Below are 21,345 nucleotides of genomic sequence, written 5' to 3' on the forward strand. Positions count from 1 at the left end.
ATCTTTTTTTATTAGATAGTTAAATCTCACCAGACGAATAATTTGATATCAATGATTACGCTTCTACTATTTGGTTTTTATTTTATTTCGAGTTTTGGGGGGGGGGAGTTTTTTTAGTTCTTTTTTTGTAGTTTTGTTTCGTTTTGTTTTGTTGCTTCTTTTTACTCGTTTCTCTATATTTTTTTTCTTTACGATCGATAGTATGTAAAACAAGAGTCTATGGAAATATCGTTGATTTTAACCTTGCGTATTCGAAATATTTTCATTCAATTTGCATCCTGTTTTCGATCGATAAATTGGAAACTCTGTCTAGTGTTAAAGTAAATCGGTTCAGATTGATGCCTTAATTAAAACAACGTAATCGCTTTTCGTGTGCAATCTACTGTTGCAATACTCTCATTGCTCGTTCTTCTCAAAGTAAATATATTAAGAAATTTTATTAACTCAATTTATAGTAAATAAGAATCCATAATTATCGACAATCAAATATTATCGACATCTTCCAAAAAAAGAAAAAGAAAACAACGAGCAATGAGCATAAACGGAAAAAGTACTACTTCGAAACAAAAATACATTATAGATAAAATTGTAAAATAATTTACATGGTCGATATAATGCATGCTTAAGCAAGCGAAAAGATTGGATATTTAAAAAAGATAAAAAGCTTTTTTTAACATTTCTTCTTAGAAAAAAAATACTCCACAGTTTAGCCATATATATGTATATGAAATGTTATTTAAATTAAATGTACCAAATGGTATTTGAATTTTGTTTAAAAATTAAATTCATATTAATAAACGCTTTTTATTGCGTTGCACATAAAACAAGCTAAAATATCTAACATAATTACCTTATCATCATATTTGTTGGAATATTTGTTTATTCAGAGTATCAGATTTTCTTATTACATTTTTCAATAAAGTTAACTAAAGTGGATTATCGTGATATATTCTATGACAATAGTTTGAAAACTAAATAAAAATGCATATTTTTCGTAACAAAAATTATAATAATAATAGATGACAAAAGAGTAAAATATTTGTAAAGTTTGAAAACTACTATATTATATTAGTTACAGGTGCTTTTACGATATATACAAACGTGTCTACATTTACACACATATTTAAGTATCCTTCATAAACGCAATTTTGTGTCATACGTGCTGAAGTCTTCGATTGGTAAGCATAAAGTTCTTCAGTGAATTTAAGATAAGCTTAAATCTACTTTAGGTATAAAGCGTAACGGATTTAAATCGACTGAAATTAAAATACTTGAATGGCAGTATAAATGGAAAGAAAGACAAGCATTTTCAGGATATGTTAGGTGATTTATGATGCAAGTAAGACATAAATGTCATTTACGAATTAAACACAGTCAAATAATTATAAATGCATATACATAAAAGTGTTCACAATTAATTGTAAAATAATATTTGATAGATAAATTAAAATCATCCAGACATTGAGAATTTAAATAAAATATTTCTCCTAAATCCACCAAGAAAAGCGTTAAAATGAATTTTGGTAAAAAAAGGAAAATCGAACTTTTCCGTCTACCTTTTATTTATACGATTTTAAAATTTGATGAATAATTTCTGTTGGATTATAAACCGTGTCTACAAAATATCGTACACTTTCATGCTTTTATAGTGGATATAAGAAGATCGTAAGTTTTCCAACACGACAGGATGACACGAATGGGGAAAAAAAAATATAAAAGAAATGGGGAATGACATAGTCGATGTCGTCGTCTTGGGTGAAATTAGTAAAACCTCGACGACGACGACAACGACGACAACGACGACAACGATGTCGGTAGGATACTTTCATTGCTGAGAGTCTGCTTGCAAAACTAATTGTAAAAAAAGAACGAGGATAAAAACAGAAAGAGAAAGAAAATAGAAGAACAGCGTAAGGGTAAAAGAAGAATCAGTAGTCTTCTCGATTGCTTTCTCTCCATTCTTATTGGACGAGAGAGAGAGAGAGAGAGAGAGAGAGAGAGAGAGAGAGAGAGAGAGAGAGAGACAGAGAAAGATAGTGATAGAGATAGAGATAGAGAAGTAGAAACTGTAAACTTCCGTTTACAGTTCCGGTCGTGGGCGGCAGTAAAGTCGGTATTAAAGCGCGCTTGTTACAGTCGTGTAAGATGGTTGTAAAGTAACGACAGTCAGGATGACTTCTTAGACTAGCTAGCAAAGGAAAGGAAAATACTTGGAGTGGGGCAGGAAGAGGGGAAAGGTGTGAGTAGCAAGACAAGGGAAAGAAGCGAAGAGGGTGAACAGCGTTTGTTTTACGAAGTGCCGAGGATCGTGCAAATCGTCGATGAAACGGCTTGCTTTCCACTCCTCTCTTTTCATTTTCTTTTTATTTCTTTTTCTTATTTTCTTTCTCTCTCTCTCTCACTCACTCCTTCTCAAACTTGTTCGCTCTCTTTTATTAAAGTTTTCTTCTCGTTCTGTATGTTTCTACTACTCGTTGGTAACGAGAATAACCGGTGTGTTGTTTCTGTTAGGTGCTAAAAGAAAAGTGAAATTGGAATGAAGGTTGGGAAATGAAATGGCGTAACGAAGTGAACATACGAGGAAAAGTGGCGGTAGGTAATACTTCCGACATATACCATCCAAATCTTTCTTTGTAAAAAGGAAAAACTTTGTGTAGGAGTACACTTTACCGAGTTCTCGAGAAAATAAAATGGTAAAGTGTAAATACGATGATGGATACAAGATACTTTGTTTCAAGCGTAATATGATTGAAAAGTTAGAGAAAAATCTTGTGGTAAAAAATATTTGTAATTCTTCGATAAATTTAATCTATGGATAATTCATTTCAATGACTGTATATTTGATTTTTTTCCCTATACCTTTGATTTACTAATTAAATATTAACTATATGGTTATTGTATATAAATATATAACATTGTCAGGACAATATCCAATCGTGTAGAAGATTGTATAGATTCTATAGAATGTCCGGATTCTGTACATTGACCGCAATATATGTATACATATATATATATATATATATATATATATATATATATATATATATATATAAAATATATAAAAATTGCTGAATTATCATTCATTGAATAATCATTGCAAAATCATCGAACAAATCATGGAGAGCTAAACCAAGCAAGGGCGATAGCACATCGGTGGTTCTTGTCCAATGCATGTAAACAACACGAAGTTAATAATACATTTATCGAGAACATGAGTAATGCAAGTGATGCAATCAACAAGCGAATCATTAATATTCCGTCATGAATGAATAAACTCTTACAAGCGCATCAGTATTTATACGTCTACCCGTGGAAAAACATCAATAAATAATCAAGCGAGTTGCATGGTTGATAAGGGTAGAAAATAAATGTAATAAAAAAAAAAATAATGTATTTTTGTAATTTGAGCAAAGATGGTTAAACTTATCGGGAAAAGAACAAGAAAATAAAATCATACACAAAATGACGCTTGAAACGAACAAAAATAAGGAAAGTATAACGGTATAGGTAACGTGAAGAAGGTGGTAGGTATAGGACAATATATCAGGGTAGAAACAAAGCCAATGGCTATTACAGCAATTACGGCCAAGTGCATCTTACAAATGAATAGACGGCGAACAATAAATGAAAATGAAAAAAAAAAAATAAAAAAAAGGTAAAAATGTAAGTTTTCTACTAGATTGAATCCCTCGGTACTTCGAATGACCATAGGATATTTGCTTATGTACTACTATGCATTCTCTCTTTACCTCCTTCTGTTTTTTTTTTATATTGTCTTTTTTCTACACACATTGTACCACTACTGAAATGCAAAGTGTAACGAAAGAAGTAGACAAAAAAAAAGATCGTGCCGAGATGCATCCACGAACGCGAATGACGCTTGAAAATATAAAGGCTGAAACGTTTTCAATGGCAACGAAAAATATAACGACCTGGTTTCTGTCATGAATGAATAATTGTTGCTCGATTAGACTCTTCAATCTTTGACCAACCGGCCGATGTGATTATCGAATAGGAAATTTTGAATATTCACGAAATTGAGATATAAATTAATATTGATATCTGATATTACAGGTGAAATATCACGGTTCTTGAGATAACGATAACGATGTAATAGAAATATAAATAAAAATAAGAGACAATTATATATCATAATAATCTTAACAAGATAGATATATACACATAAAAGAAATTTCCCGACCAATATTTCGATCGTGAATTGAATGAATATACCCGAAGTAAGTTACGTCATTATTCGATGGAACAACTCAGCTCGATCTTGACATATGCATCAATCAAATATAGGGGTACCCTTATCCAACTGTAGATTCCTAGGATCAAATTGTTCGTCTTGTAATAAGTCCAGTCCCTTAGCTCTAGTCGCGTGTTGTTGACCAGCTCCACGAGCACCAGCATAAACAGGATAAAGAGGATAGAGCTGTTGGATCTTGGGATATTGTTGAAAGATCGCTGGTACTTTATTAGTGGCTGCTTTGGCAGCTGGCTCCATCAGGATCAAACCTCTTTGAAGCGGTGACGAAATGGTGACCGGTTCGATGATTTTTTGTCTAGTGGTTAAGACCGTTGTAGTTTTTATTCTGGGAGATGGACTAGTCCGAACAGTCGTCGTTGTAGTGATAGGGCTTGGTGTACTCCTTCCCCTTGGTCTAAACGTGATCAATCGAACTTCTCCGGCTATAGCAGGACCCCTTATAGACGTCAATCCCCTTAAAGTTTGTACCGTTGGTCTGGGAGTTGGACGATTTGCGGATTTCCCGTTCTTGTGTTGTCCTCGAACCTTGTTTTTCCTCTGTGATTGTAGTTGAGCATTGACCACATACGGTGGACTAAGGCTACCTGCCTTTTCAGCTTTATGCTGTGATTGTTTGCTTTTAGAAGATGCCGTAAACGAATTTTGTGTCTTTGTGAACGTCGTTTCTCGCGGTTTAACGAATGGTCTCCGTGGTATACTCATACTGGCAGGATTGTAAAGCGCATATTCCGTGCGATCTGGTAACGTCGATGTTCCGTAAAAGATTAACGCCCATTCGTGTAGTGTCGCACGGCCTGGATTCGTCATCGATAAGAGCAGCAGGAAAACAAGCCAAGAGAGAACGATTATGAGAACGGTATACAGAATATTTGTGGTTTACGATAAATATCCGAAAGCTGTCATGTTTTTGATTTATACTTCAGTGGTATGCATTCAAGTAAATATGGAAAGAATAAAAAGATACAATAGATATTCGAAACTAGATTCTATGAATCGATTAATCGGATCCATTCGTATAGATGGAACATGGGAAATTCCACCATATTATAGTTTATGAATTTTCGATTCACGTTAGCAAACATGAACATCTATATCCAAGGAGAGGTAGGAATTTGGATTAACGCAAGGACGCGTCTCGATTGCTCAAGAGCAATTGCCTGAATCTCTAAAACGTCTGGAATACATAGCGCACCACTTGGATACAATACCTTGCAAGCGTTTTGGTGTACACATTAGCACAAGGTCCGCATTGATGTACGAAGGAATAGGAGAATGCTGAGGATGAGAATGAAACTGAATGTAGGGACGAAGTGAAAGATTTAGGTAGGTGCTATTACTATAATAGTAGCAAGTTAGCGTTAAACGCAAGCTATGCGTAACTATCAGCTTTAATGGAATTCCAAGTGATCCTAACTTGAAGTTTAGCTTTGTACAAGGTTAGCCGAGCTTCTTCGTCAGTGAACGATCCCTCTTGACCGCGTATCATCGTCATTGATGCTTTAACGAGAATAAAGCGGAAGCACCAGCTATCGGGGCCGGAGTTTGAATACGAAATTATCTTTAGATACGATAATGCGAGCACTCTTTTAGACAAGTTACGACCTATCTCAGCGTTTTCTCGATAAGGAAGCTCACGTGATCTTGACACCGATAGACTTTCGAGACACGGAGGTTTCGCTGAATCTGACACGGTCTGCTTTTTCTACTTTGATCGATCCAAACCAGATCGTTCGTGATGTGACTTGGAAATCGAAGTGAGTTTCCTTTTTTGTTATATTCTACACACACATGCTCAAGAAGTAGAATTATTTATGCCTTCTATTCTCCACTACCATCGGCTTCTGCATTATTTTTTTTCTTGACTATTTGAAAGTAACATACGAACGGAATCTCATCATTGATTTATTGATAATTTACATGAATTCTGTTATATCGTTTGGGAAATTATGAAACCGAAAGGGTTCTCTACGCGAATATCAACATCTACCAGGGTTTATAAAATCCCCGGTTATCGTTCGATAACGAGAACAATAAAGGCAAAAGTAAGTATATTTTAATATATAAGCGGATTGATTTAGTGAAGTGATTCAAACATTATTTCATTAATGATTTATATTCATAGTTCATTTTGATGGAAGTTATAATTTCGACAATGATTTTCTAACTATTGTACAACACAACGGTTTGTTAAATATATCATTTGAATTATGAAATTTATTTTAATACTTCAACTTTTATTATTAGTACTTTTTTATTATACGCGAATTATTAACTTGCAATTCGTTATTGCATTAATCTCTATCATCGTATTAATCAATAAATATAAAAAAGTCTTAACAAACGCTTTTGTATTTCTTGTTTAGCGAATAAATATAAAGTCGATGTTCTGGAAGTAATTTATTTTGTTAAAATGAATAAAAGAGAAATGTTGAAATGATAAAACTTACCGAAATATCGACCCTCGTTGTGAATTTCGAGTTTCCACGTACCATGTGGTCTCTCGCCCCACGTGTGAACCGACATAAATGGCCATTGATTGAAACCAGCCTTCGAGACGTCGTGTGGCCTTTTCGCTAGTAGAGTGCTCTTTGTACCCTGAGGAGAGGTTAGTTGTATCTGAAGATCCCCCCTTCTCGAAGCCATCAGCGACACCTTCGCCTACGATAAGAGCGTCCAGACGACCGTATCATAATTTGCTCTATTTCTCTCTCTCTCTCTCTTTCTCTTTCTCTTTCTCTCTCTTTCTTTCCCTTTCTAATGATCGTCCAGTAATACTCACACACGAAACGACCCTTTTCACAGGTCGACAATAAGTACTCGATACTAAAAGCCACTTTACGCTTTAAGAATCGTTTCGGAACATTTTCATTGAGAATACTTCAGAAAGAGAAAGTGAAATAGATATAGGTACACCACCCCTCAATCCGATTTCGTATAAATTGAATCTTCAAAGTATTCAATAGTTGTTATTTCATATTGATTAACTTTCCTGTTTTTGAATTTAATTTTACCAAGAGTTTTGAATTTGCAATTGAATATGGGGAAAGAAAAATTTGAAACACGTCAAGAAGTTTACAATAAGTTGTTATTTTTAGATAGAAAAAAGTAAACTCTACATTATTGTTCGATGTTAATATTCAAATAGAAGTAAAATTTAATGTTAATTTAAAAAAGACCATTGACAAAACGTTAATCACGAATAATGAAAAACTGATTAACGCCTAGCATTGGAAGAATTGAGGATTTCGAGTTGGATATAGCGTTGATTAAGAAAAAAAGTAATTAAATTCCAATCAATCTGGGTAAGTCGGTAAAAAGACTTCAAATTGCTAGAATTTTCTACGAGAAATGTAACGATTGTTTGAAAACATTTTAGGATTATTTAAAAAAGGGTAGTTACCTGTACGTGTTCGAGAAAATTAACTCCGCTGCATTCCTTCACGTGTAAATCCAGAACCAATTGACTCTTTGGTGGTATTGGCCTAAAAAAAATTGAAGAAAATCTTTAAACTGTCTATTTATTTCATTTTTATTTATCTATTTCTCTTATAAAATATTGTTTTTATTTTTCCAATTCTAAAAACTATTTATTTTATTTGTTCCATCTTATTTCGAGTAAAAAAAAAGGAATGTTCAAGATGTATTATAAGAAGTGACATTATTTTCTCTCTTTTCTTTGCTCGAAACATCAAAAACTACGAATAGAAATCCATATCTGAGAACGGTGAGAGTGATGTAATGTATTATACTACGTTTCTTATATTTTCCTTGGAGTTGTTTTACAAGGAAAATATTCGCTTCAAGAGGATTTCAGTTTTCCTCGAACGAATGTCTAATCTACAGAAATCTTGTACCCAAGATCTTTTCTTCTTCAGACAAGTTGACATGTTACGATCATAAAGGAAAAAGAGGGATCAGTTTTTCATTCAACTACTAGGTTGTAAAAGTTTACTCGAAATAAATGAAACTCCATAATATTTTGTCGAGCAATGAGCAACTAAGTTTACAATTGCAAAATGATATCTAATTTTTAAATTTAAATTGTATATTTTCTAAAGAAATAAATAATAATAAAAAAAGAAGAAAATCTAATTTGCCGTTCATCATGATTTTTATCCTTTTCGCATGTGATCAAGTTTTCTTCTAACTTGACGTGTTTCTACATTTCGTTGATATTGACACATGAATTTTAACAGTTTTAATTACCTGCCCGAATGCGGGGCGGATACTTCACATTTATGTTGTTCAGGAACTCTCCTCCATCTTCTAGCCAGACGTACCATTGCTGTGGCATCCATCAATCCATACCCGAAACTGTGACTCACTGGATCGATAGATGTATCATTAGATTATTTCTCAATTAACGAAGATTTTAATAATCATTTATTTTTCTTTGAGACAACATGTAAGTAACATTTTGATAAGAGTATTATTATTTTTATATTTATAAATAAACGAAAAAACGCATTCGTATAGTGGTATCTTTTCGTTAGGATATTTCTTTATCAAAGACACGCGCTGATATAAAATAAAAGGAAGAAAGATAAAGAAAGGAAGAATAGAGATAAACAAACAAAAAAAAAAGGGAAAAAAATTGGGAAATGAATTTTAAAGAAAAATTCGAACGAAACTAGAGAATTCGCGTGCTTTTAAGGTGAATTGTACGCTATTGGAATCGAAGTACAAATGACAAAAAAAAGTCCTGACGTTTTTGAATGAAGATTTCTAATGTGGACTGTTGTGCATAGGTTTTTGAGAATACCGATGCATATGCGATATTCAAGCTTCCCGTCTTCCTGAATTCTTGGTATTTTAAAATGAAATGTCGAGATAGAAGCTGGAGATTGAAAAATTTTCCATTAAATTCAAGTTTCGACCGTACCACCGAGTTTCAGTTCTCTTCTCTCACTATTGACTTATTTTTTTTTATTTCAAATTAATAAGCTTTACATTTCGGCAAAGTAACTGTAGTTTAAATAAAAAAAAATTGAGAACGTATTGACTACCGGTGTGTGATTAAACGTTTATAAAATCTATTTGACCTGTGGTAACTAAAAAATTATCGATGATAATGACAACAAAATTTAATATTTAAATAAAATGATAAAAAATAATAGTTCCATATTATGTTTATATTAAAGTAGAAGTAATAGAAGAATTAAATTATCATAATTCCGTTTTTTTTCCTATAAAATTTAATGAAATATATATATAGAAGAATAGTATATTATGCAACTAGTGCGCAATTGTCGATTACGCACGAGAGCAAAGTTGAGCGCCCTCGCTTCGCTCGTGCGCTCATTCGCTCGAGTGGGCAATCAACAACTGCACATTCGTTGCATATACTATTTTTTATTACGAATGCAAGAACATATTTGGTACATAATTTTGGGGTCCAGGGGCAGAGCCCCGGCGGGGGCCGGGGGCGGAGCCCCCCTCCATAGAACAATACTGAAAAAGTTAAAAAATTTCAAGTAAATTTATTTGCATAACGGAAATTCATTTTTTTTAAACAACGAAATATCGTTTCCCTCCAATTTCCGAGTGAAGTTTCCTTTCATCAAGATCGATAGCGTATTCAAACAGGAAATAAAATAAATGAAGAACTGAATATTAATCTTATCGTCTAAGATAGCCTTTTTAAACAAGAAATAAAATAAATGAAGAACTAAATATTAATCTTATCGTCTACAATATTGACACTCTGATTGTGTTCTTTTTATCGTTAATTTTCGTGCGGTAAGTAAAATTTGGGTGCGACAAGTAAACTTTCCGCACTCAAATTGACATTTATTTTACTCAAAACTCGTGTTGTTATTGTAAAGTATGTAAACAGCGTCTTTCCGACCCCAATAGCGACCGAAAAGATAGTACTTTCCCCGCATGAGTAATAAAAAAATATATATATATATATATATATATATATATATATATATATTGTAGACGATAAAACTAGTAGTTAGTTCTATTCTTTATATTTTATTTTCTGTTTAAATACGCTATCGATTTTAGTGAAAGGAAACTCCATTCAAAAATAAAGAGGAATATTTTAAGAGGGCCATAAAATCATAAACAAACTTAAGAATTATCGAGATATATTGGTGCGACGAAAACCTTTGTGCAGTGTTGGGCTCTTTGAGAGGTTTCGGATTCCTACACATGCGATACCATACAAAGAAATAATATTCCGATATTCTAGACAAAGTTTCTTTATGCATAGTTTCCCCTACCAAAACCATAGGCTGTACCCATCGGTAGACCATGGGGCTGGATCCTTCTGCTATTAGTCAATAAGATTAATAATTTCCTTCCCTTTCCAAAGGGGTGTAGCTCATTTCTGATATAAATATGTGAAAAGAAGTAAGAGGGCGTTCCTTAGTCTGTCTGTATTTCTGCTTAGTCTGTCTGTATCTCTTCTTAGTCTGTCTGTTATCCGTCTGTGTATTATCTGTTATATCAGCCATTCTGTCAAATCAGTCAGTTTATCAATCAGTCAGTCAGTCAGTCGATCTTATATTTGTAACTCTTTTGCATTCTGTATTTTTGCGCCACTTTTTGTAAACTTTTGTAAATACCGTTCGACATCATATTTAAATATATTATATTATTATCATTAACATCTTTATTTTTCTATCTGAACCCCACAATATATCGATTAATTTTATATAGGATATTAAGCCTAGATTTATAATTCTGCAAAAATATACAATTAACGAGTTAAAATTGTCGAACAACTTTAATCGCTATGAAATGAAGTCTCTTTAGGAAATAATAACTTTAATATTGTAACAAAACTAGATATCACAAAAAAATATAAAACTCACCATTTCTCCCAACACCATTGGTAACCCAGTCAGGTGCTTTGAGATTGGCTGGTTTAGCTGTTCTCACGACGATATGTTGCATATCTCTCCACGTGAGTTCCCGATTTGCTTCTAATGCAAGTGCGCATATACCAGCTGCTAAAGGTGCCGATGCCGAAGTGCCAGTATGGCTGCTTGTACATTGATGATGAAGATCCGTGGTGATTACTTGTTTCTCACCAGTCGAACCAGAACTGTAGGTCGTTGCGAGGGTAGAAGAGCAAGCTTCACTATACCAAGGCACCAATCCATTCTCAGTTGCACTGCTGATGGACAAAGTCCATATGCTATTGGTGTATCCATCGCAATTACAGTTATCGTGGTCTCTACCACCATTACCGGAGGCCCACACGAAGATCGAACCCTTCCCATTGCGTCCCTGTTGATCAAACGTCTTTAAGTTTACAAGGCTTAATGATATAACTCGTATCATTGATGAGAGATCCTCGATCTCTCTCTATATCTCTATAGTTTCGATTCAACTTCATTAAATATGCAACGTTTGCTATATTGATGGATGTTAAATACAAGTTAAAACACATTTTCTTTTTGTTTTTATTTTTTAAATATCCAATTTTGACATACAAGAAGTGTATTAAAGTATTGAATAATCATAGTATTTATTTTTGTTATATCTAATTTTGTTAGATTATTATTCTGCATCACTTGGTAGTATTATTAGTATTAATAAATATTAATAAAATTTTAACAAAATTATTAGCTAATCAATGATAAAAACGTTTTTCAACGTTATGCATGTATTTCTGTTTATGATTGTACGTCTTTATTGAAATTAATATTTATGATTATCTCTCTCGTGTCAATTTAATTAACATGTCTTTCCCATTACAAACAACGAAAACTCAAATGAAATTCTCGTAAGGGGACTAAATTTGGACGACCAAAGTGTTCTTAGAGAAATTATCAAGTACATACGCAGTACCCGTTAAAGAGAACTTAAAGCGAATCTAGGTTTACTTATATAGGTTTCTTATTACATACAAAGTTAGATTCTTACAAGATAGGAAAATAACATTTATAAGTTCTTAAGAGAAAATCATTTTGCATTAAAAAATAAATTATAAATCTGTTATAGTGTATGGAAAAATAGTTCGTGGATAATTAATATTTACAGTTTCAACAGTACGTTGTATAACTTGTTAGCTTTCTCTACCCGTGTAAAAATGTCCAAATAACGTTTACATAACACCGAAACAAAAAGTTTTTGATTGATATTATTGAAGTTAGGATATTCCTGAGTAAAATTATATCGATCTATACTTTTCATTAGCTTAAAACTCATTGATAAATCTTCATTCGTTGTAAAAGTTAATTAAAATTTTGAGAATTGGAATGTTAACATTCAGCAGCTTTACCCAGGGGCTAAGTATCGAGGGAAGCGTAGCACGAACGCAATTTCGCTACGACGAGGATCATCGAAATTGTTTTCTGAAAGGAACTTCAATATTGTTCTCTTCGCTTTCGGCGGACAAAGAGAGTGCAGCGTCGTATATATATAGACTACATTCAATATAAAGGATGGTTGTGAAGACGTTCTCAAAAGAACTTCTATCTATCTTACTAACCATAAGACGATATCGGTGTTCCGTTCTATTGATTATTTAAAATGCAAATTGAAAATCAAAATATAATAACGAAGTAAAATAAATCGATCCTAAAGTTAAATAAAAATTAACGAGCGTTAAGCTGTCTAATTTAAACATAACTTCAAAATTTCTAATATGGATATTAATTATTAGGACCTTGAATAAGTTCTCGCTGTTTTTTACAAAATAAAAACTTTATTTAAAATATCAGGAACAAAAATGTTTTATTGAAAGTATTGCCCATCACTAGAGACCACTTTCTCCCATCTTTCTGGCAGTATATGAATTCCGCGTTAGAAAAACGACATGTCTTTTGAGGCTATCCAAGAATCGACCCATTTTTTAGCTTCTTCCTAAGAATGAAAACGCTGGTCAGCTAAGCCATGTGCCATCGGACGGAATAGGTGAAAATCGGCAGGTGGGGTAGAACTTCCCATCGAAGCGTTTCCAGGTAGGTTTTCACTGGTTTTGCAACATGAGGCCGGGCGTTGTCATGTAACAAAATCACTTAGTCGTGTCTCTTCTCGTATAGCGGCCATTTTTCTTTTAGGGCTCGACTCAAACGCATCAATTGAAATCGATAGCGATCCCCCGTGATAGTCTTATTCGGTTTGAGCAGCTCATAATAAATTACACCCTGCTGATCCTACCAAATACAGAGAAGCTTCAAACCATGGATATGTGGTTTTGCGGACGATGTTGATGCATGGCCAGGTTTACCCCATGATTTTCTACGCTTTGGATTATCATAGTGTATCCATTTTTTATCGCCAGTCACGATACGGTGCAAAAAACCTTTTCTTTTCTGTCGTTTAAGCAGTAGTTCACATGTGACAAAACGCCGTACGATGTCTCTTGGCTTCAATTCATATGGCACCCAATGTCCTTGCTTCTGGATCATTTCTAACATTTTTAAACGTTTTTAAACAGTTGATTCATCAACTTGTAATGTTTTTCCAAGTTCTGCTAGCGTCTGAGATCGGTCTTCAACGAGTAATTCCTCCAATTTTCAGTCTTGAAATTTTTTTGGTGCGCCAAAACGTTCTTTATCCTCAAGTTCAAAATCATTATTTTTGAAGCGTCGAAACCAGTCTCTGCATGTCGTATCCGACAGAGCATTGTCACCATAATTCTCAACAAGAATTCTATGTACCTACTTCAGCTGCCGGTTTCTTTTTAATAAAGTAGTGCAATAAAATTCCCCGAAAATACACTTTAGTTGGCACAAAAGTAGGCATTTTCAAAACTAATAAAACAATACTTTGTTTACACTAAAGTGAACTATCATACACTGAAATTTCAGGTTAGATATAGTACTTCTTTGCAAGTACGTTACCATTCGAAATTTCATGCACGGAGTACTGCTATTGCAATCCTTGATGGAACAGCGAGAACTTATTCAAGGACCTAATAACTAAACAATGATATAATTTAATATCATTTCGAATAATAGAAAATCATCTAGCTATAAACCACGTCCAGTAATTCCACGTAAATTACCGCAACTGTATAATATAGCTGTTATTAACTGGTCAAATCATTCGCCTATACTACGTTTACAGATGACTTCGTCAAATAGTTGAAGTTTGACTTATTGTTGTTTGTTTTTACGAATCGGCATCCTTTGAATGAGTATTAATAAAAAATGAGTCGCAAAATATTCGCTTGAGTATCCACGTAAAAAGAGTTCGAATATGTATTAAAGCGGGATCCGTAAATCGCGGACCAAAACTCAGTAAAGTGTATTCTCATACACGAGTAAATTTATTTAGCGGATTATGGAAAATCCGAAGGGCATTGCCGAAGGTAGAGCTTGGTACTACTAGTGAGGAAAAATAAAAAAAAAAACAAAATAAAAAAAAAGAAGGAAGAGGAAAATTTATTCGACCGTGACTACCAATCGATATGCGCATACGTGAAGACATTTAAAAAAAAAGAATATTACATGTCAGAAACAAGCAATATGGAAAGAGAGGACTTTTTTTTTCAAATTTTTATATAAGCGTTTTCAAATTTTCTTTCAACGAAGAATAATATAATAAACTTGATTACAAAGTATAATACAATGAACTAAATCTATCGTATAGATTGGAATAAAATAAGTTTGACCACGATGATAAAATATTTTCTATCGTTAAATTTAATTGTAAGATTACTTTTCGTAACTCTTTATTAAGGGATATTTTTACTATATTGATGTTCTGAAAAAAAAAAACAGCTAATAATCGAACTTATTAAAAAGAAAGAATTGACGTTGACGCAGTTGAACAATAATTTTCACTGTTTTTTTTAGCAAAATTTAGAATTTCTTTATCTTTCTTTTTCTTTTTCGAACGATGCTTTAACGAGCTTTCGCACCCAAAGTACCTTTTAATATTTGCATATGACTTACGGCCACGTTGCAGTGGAGTGAGTTTAAAATGGTAATGCGTGCGGGCAGGAGAATTTTGGTTCGGGTAACTTAAAAGCACCCAATTAGAAACTTTCCAAGAGTTGACCTCCACCTTTTCCTCAGAGTCTATTAAGGTGGCTCTGGTAGCTTCGAGGACTACTTCACTGTGATCACTCTTTTACTTTTTTCTCTTCTTCTTTTTCTTCTTCTTCTTCTCTATCTCTCTTTCTTTCTAATCAAATTATGTTTATCGTCAGTTCTTGACGATCTTACGACGGAACTCTTTAAGAAAAAATGTGGTAATTTTTTCAAATTGAACTTCCCGACTAGAATGTTTGTTTAGCATCGCTATAATCTACAATCGATTGATCGTTTAACAGTAAAACACAAGTACCGCGTATAAGGAAGTGTCTACTCCAAAGAAGTTTTTCGAAAAGATTCGAGACTGTCTGTGGGATTAAGAAAAGCTCGTAAACTTTCACAGAGTTTCACAGAGTTGTCGAACTTCTCGAATTCTTGAAAGTGTTAAGAAGAAGTAGAAGAAGAAGAAGAGAGAGAAGAGAAAGTGACATGTATATTTTCTACGTTAAAATTCTTTTGTATCAAATTTCAGGGAAAGTATTGGCGGACTGTATGTATATCCTACTTTTATGACGTTTTGAAGGAATACTCAGTCCTCCATTGAGAACTTTGAACGTTTAGGAAATTTCCTTTAACGTTAATAAACTTGCTATTACGATTTTTCTAGGTATTCTTAGAACAAACGGTGGAAAATCAGAAGAAACATAGATGAAGAGTCGCGCGTATGCAATGAAAATACTCGAAAATTATTATCGACTACCGATTAAGATATATATATTCATTAGAATAATATCACGCGAACATGAAGTACAAAATTTATTAACTAGAAGAAAAACTTTGAAATAATTTGTTGAAGCTTGCATAACTACCCAGTGACTTATATAAATCCCTCAAGTTTACTATAAGATTCATTCAGTTAGATTTTCTTTTTAGGTATATTTACTTAGGATGAAAGTGAACAAACGTATCGCAATGTTACAACTTGCACATACGTATCTTCAAATTCAAATAGAACATTTACGACATTCTTTAATAAGTGGTTTAATTTAAATGATTGTTTTTAAAATTATTCAATACTATTATAATAACATAGATCGAACTAACGTAAAATGAGAGATAAAATCAATTGTTTCAAATTCTCGAATCAGGTTATTTTTATCATTACTGACACGTATCACGAAAAACGAACCTTTGTTATTCCCTCGATGAAGGCTCTTGTTGCCAATTCGCCAGGACCGTCAACTGTTTTGCCATCATCATCAGGACCCCACGAAGCACTGTAAATATCGATATGCTGTGGATTTAAGCTGAGGGATCTGGCTTCAACGGCATCTGTTACGTCACCGTCTAACATTCGAACACCTGAAAACATAGTTACACTACTATTATATATATATATATATATATGCTTTTCTGATAATATGAAAATTAAAACGATAGGATAAGATTCTATAATAGATATCGTTTAGAAACGAGATTAGAAACGATATCGTATAGTTTACTAACACGACATACTTTGAGTTCAATAATAACGATCTCATTAGGATAGAATTCAATTTTGAGTATGTTTTCCTTAGGATAACTAACGGATTATAATTCTAGTGCTCTATCGGGATAAAGATCACTTGCATATCATAATTGGGTCATGTTTTGAGCACACGCTAGAAAATATAGCAAACTTTAATATTTTCTAATCGACTTTTTTTCTCTCTCTTTTTATTTCATGAAAGTAAAAAGAAACGTTATCGGTTGTTTCAATAAAGCAGTAAGTAGTATCAAATATTAGTATAGAAGCTTATTGGAGTTGAAAGTATCTGAGCATTAAAATTGTTGATTCTTCAGAGTATACTGTATATATTATATCATGGAATAATATTTTTAATACCTTTCACAAAAAACTAATTCTTTTCTTCCTCCTTGTTGCAAGTAGAATAATAACTATCGTCAAGATATCATCAATGTGAAATGTATTGTATACAGTAAAAGAGAAAGGAAGAGAGAGAGAAAGAAAGAGAGTTAAATGAAAATCTTCTTAGAGCTCTGAAAAATATACAATGTAGAATATTGTGATATTTTAGGGTGTACAAATGTTGTTTTCAAATCCAATGATATTTTGTATACAATATTACGAAATAAAAATTTGCAAATCCAATTTAAAGAGAATAGTTTTTGTCAAGTATAAAGAAAAAAGATATATATATATATATATATATATATATAGAGAGAGAGAGAGAGAAAGAGAGAGAGAGAGAGAGAGAGAGAAAGAGAAAGAGAAAGAGAGAAAGAAAAAGAGAGAAAGAAAAAAAAGAAATAGAGATGGAGAGTAAAGTGAGAAGGAGAATTTTCTTGAAAGTCGAGAGCAACTAGAGACGAAACGTTTTCCTAGCTCGGAGACAATGAAGATGAATCTTTGAAGTAAGACTTACCACCGACACCTGCTCCAAAAGCAACACCAACCGCACAGACAGTATTGTTAGCAGTCGCGGCAACCTCTCCAGCACACCTGGTACCGTGTCGATTGCTATCCACAAGATCGTACCTTGGCATTGGATCCTCGTCGTGACTATTAACATCGTAACTCGCCTGGGGATCCTACAATTTCAACGGAAACATCTTGACAGATTTATCTTTCTAGTAAAACATTACTATTGTATTTTTGGGTAGTAAATGAATGACCAAAATTTCATATTTATTTCTTACTATTGCATAGAAAAAACAATTGAAGAAATTCCCTTAGTTTTGAATATTAATACTAATTTGATATAGTTATATACAGAATTTAGAGTAATTTGTAAATAATAATTAACAATAGAGTAAATAACAGCACAACAACAAAAAGTGAACTAACACGAGTTACCTTTATCATTTCTTTCACGTTCTTAAAATTATAGGGATAGTAAAAAAATAAAATAAGGAGGTAAGACTCACGTAATTCTTGTAAAGGTCAGGATGATCCTTTTCCAAGCCATCATCGAGAATCGTGACTACGACGCCACTTCCGGTGATTCCTTCGGCCCAAGCGTTTTGAACGTTCATGTCCAAACCGTTTCCCCTGTTCTAAAAGGAACGGGAAATAGAACAAACAAGAGAGTGTAACGAATAAAAAGAAACGGGAAAAATGCGTTAACGCGGTAAGATTGTTTAGTCTTTCAAGGCACGTCCATGCTCCATTTCGTTTATTTTTCCACGAATCTCAAGACTGGTTCGAATATACGAGAAGTAAAGATTTAAAGAATGCTTCTCGTTAATCCACTCACGTACTTTCCTTCCTTCCTTTTTATAATACAATACAAACGTAAATAAAAAATGGATACGATCGATTTCAATGATTTATATAATAGAAACGTTGGAATAACGAAAACAAAAAACTTCTTCGATCCTACGATCATTAATACATATAAAATATGATTATAAATTTTTGTATTTTATATTTGATATTTATTTTGACAATGATGAGATAATGATTATTATTACTATTATTATAATTATTATTAAATTATTTTTTTTTTTGACAGATTCGATAAAAGCTAAAGAAAAATATTCTGTTTGATAATAGAAATCATTGTATGTATTTAATATCACAAGTTCAATTCATAAATGGTAATTATTCATATCTCGGAAGGAGGGTGCAAACAAGAATTCACCTAGAATTTGGACGTCTGTCGTATTAGACATACCACGAATATTAAGCACGATGCTATGAATTAGATATACACAAGCTACCAAGAGACACGTTTATGAAATATGTTCTATGAACGTTCAGTCGTTTCGACATTATTAAAATTAAGTTTGGTAGAACGTAAAAGAGTAACTTACCAGGTACCACATTTGAGGCCATCTCTCATCATTTAAAATAACTTGCGAATTGGACGGACCGCGTTTAATTATTAAATCCCGTTTACTTCGCGACTTTGCTCGTTGCTGTTCTGCTCGACGAACTCTTGAATCTCTCATCAGTCTGGAATGTACTTCCATGTGTGGATCAATCGATCTCTTCATTACTGATCGATGCTCGAGATGATACCAATCATCGAATATCTGCAATCGAATGTTTCAAAATATTAGTCTTTATATTTATCATTTCAAACAAATCCTTTATATTTACAAAAAAAGAAAAAAAATTGCTTTTATCAAATTTTATTTTTAATTAAACGTTTTGGTTACGAATTTTTACGAGTTTAACGAATTTTCATGAATTTTCTAATATTTTGTCATGTTTTACTGTTTGTTTTTTTTTATTCTATTTCTTTTCTTTTTATTATACAAAAGTATATCGACCATTTTGTACATTTAGTTTAAATAATCAGTTTTCCCGTATATCTAGCAAATTCGCAGATACGATCGCGCGAAAGTTATTCGATCACAGTGACGAATCTATCATCCAGAAATGTAATCAAAACTTTCTAACACATGTTTTCATTGTAGTTGAAGGTTTTGAAAGCAGTAAGCTCTCGGCGCGATTCTAGTACGCACAAGAGATTTATCATTTCGAACGCAACGAACGGGGAAATGTATCCATAAAGCAATGTACTCTGATGCACTTTCGTGTAAGCGATGCAACATAACCGATAAAAATATAGGAAGAAAAATAGTGATAAATGAAGGAACTTCTTGTCATTTGTCGCGCGGAAGCCCGTACTTTTTCATGTGAGACCATCTTTTTTCTTTTTCACCCCTTTTGCCTTTTTTTCTTTCCTTCTTTCTTTATTTCTTTACGCCCATACTACTCTATCTTACATGGTTTTTAAACCCGAACAACGAAACATTGATTTAAATGTAAGAATGTAATCTAAAAAAGAAATCCGGAATGTTCATACGAAGATTTTTTTATGGTATATTATTATATTTGTAATACTTATGATAATTAACTATATAATCATTTATTCTATTTTTAATATTTGTAAGAAAATTAATAACTTTTCAGATAATTAAAGATTAGATCAATCACTTATTTTAAATAATTATAAGGATGATCACATAGTTAATAATTACACATTATTCGATTTTCTATATATATCTTTTTTTTTATAATGTCGTATCAAATATTGAATAATATGAATATCCTTTAGAGTGCTCATTCCCTTCTAATTTGCAAACGAAGAGTAACAAGAAAAAGAGAAGTAAAAAAGTTTCTTCTTTATTTTCAATAATATCTTTTATAATAAAACTTAATCGATTCTTTTATAATAAGTAAATGTCAAGACAATCAGATAAGTATACTTTGAAGTTCTTTTAGTAGCTTTATATCTTTTTCTGAAGAATAAAAGAAATATAAGAATATAAGATTGTTATAAAATATTAAGATCGTTTCTATCGTTTGTATCGATAGAAATTATCAAAGACAATCGTTTAAAAAAATATTCTTAAAATAAATGAATAACCTTAGGTTGAGTTCATTTTATGTTACGTTTATGATCGATTATATCCTTTTATTTTTTCTTTCGTTGTCAGTTCTCAACGTTCTCATTATCTGTTTCAAAGCTTTTATTCTTTATTCGTGTCTGTCTCGTTTTTCCAATCTTTGGACAATTATCATGCGCATTGCCTTCATATCGATTTCATTTCCTCGTTCGAAGCTCGTTTCACGAACACGTTACAACATATTCATTTTGGTTCGTCTTATGTGAAGTATTAACGCATTCTTACGAGTTTATCGAATATTTTCAAATAATGTGAAATCGAGTACGATGGAAAATGATACTACATTATTTCCTAATAGATGCTTTTAACGGTAAAATCATGGGACCAATCGTAATAAAAATTCGTTAATATCTTCACAATTAATAAGGTATATAAACGACGAATATGAAATATGATCCATCTTCGACATATACTTTTGTTTTTATTATATTATAAATAAGCTTTTATTTTTTTTTCCTAATTAATTCAGTTCTCAATATTGATTAATACAATTACGATACGTAGGAACGTAACATCAGTCGAGAAATTATCGAATCGACAAAGCGACAGGTAACTTGATCTGTAGTTTCAGCATCCACGGAGATATCGTGTTACTCGCAATATCAGCTAATTGATCGATGAGTAATGGCACGTCGCTGAACCTATGCATATATCATACCCAAAGAGAAGCTTATGACGAATTGACGAATAGCTGAGACTTTAGCTTAC

The 21,345-nt window shown here is 32.6% G+C and overlaps 1 protein-coding gene across 6 annotated transcripts in view; it reads right to left on the reverse strand.

Annotated features, from left to right (window-relative positions):
- The window catches only part of LOC107070354 (furin-like protease 1), a 239,171-nt gene that overhangs the window by 16,471 nt on the left and 201,355 nt on the right, over window positions 1–21,345 (reverse strand). For 5 of the 6 annotated variants that reach the window (XM_015328477.2, XM_089170233.1, XM_089170234.1 and 2 more), the window contains 9 exons: window positions 19,033–19,254; window positions 18,145–18,273; window positions 17,643–17,808; window positions 16,406–16,578; window positions 11,098–11,515; window positions 8,480–8,597; window positions 7,674–7,755; window positions 6,721–6,931; window positions 4,312–5,067 (listed from right to left, as the gene is read on the reverse strand). In XM_015328477.2, the coding sequence (XP_015183963.1) occupies window positions 4,312–5,067; window positions 6,721–6,931; window positions 7,674–7,755; window positions 8,480–8,597; window positions 11,098–11,515; window positions 16,406–16,578; window positions 17,643–17,808; window positions 18,145–18,273; window positions 19,033–19,254 (2,275 nt within the window). The remainder of the gene's footprint in view (window positions 1–4,311; window positions 5,068–6,720; window positions 6,932–7,673; window positions 7,756–8,479; window positions 8,598–11,097; window positions 11,516–16,405; window positions 16,579–17,642; window positions 17,809–18,144; window positions 18,274–19,032; window positions 19,255–21,345) is intronic. The other variant, XM_089170237.1, reaches the window with a different exon arrangement.

The sequence above is a fragment of the Polistes dominula genome, unplaced genomic scaffold (genome assembly GCF_049000335.1).
Source record: "Polistes dominula isolate Pdom_NZ unplaced genomic scaffold, Pdom_raw_medaka contig_15, whole genome shotgun sequence".
NCBI classification, from domain to species: Eukaryota; Metazoa; Arthropoda; class Insecta; order Hymenoptera; family Vespidae; genus Polistes; species Polistes dominula.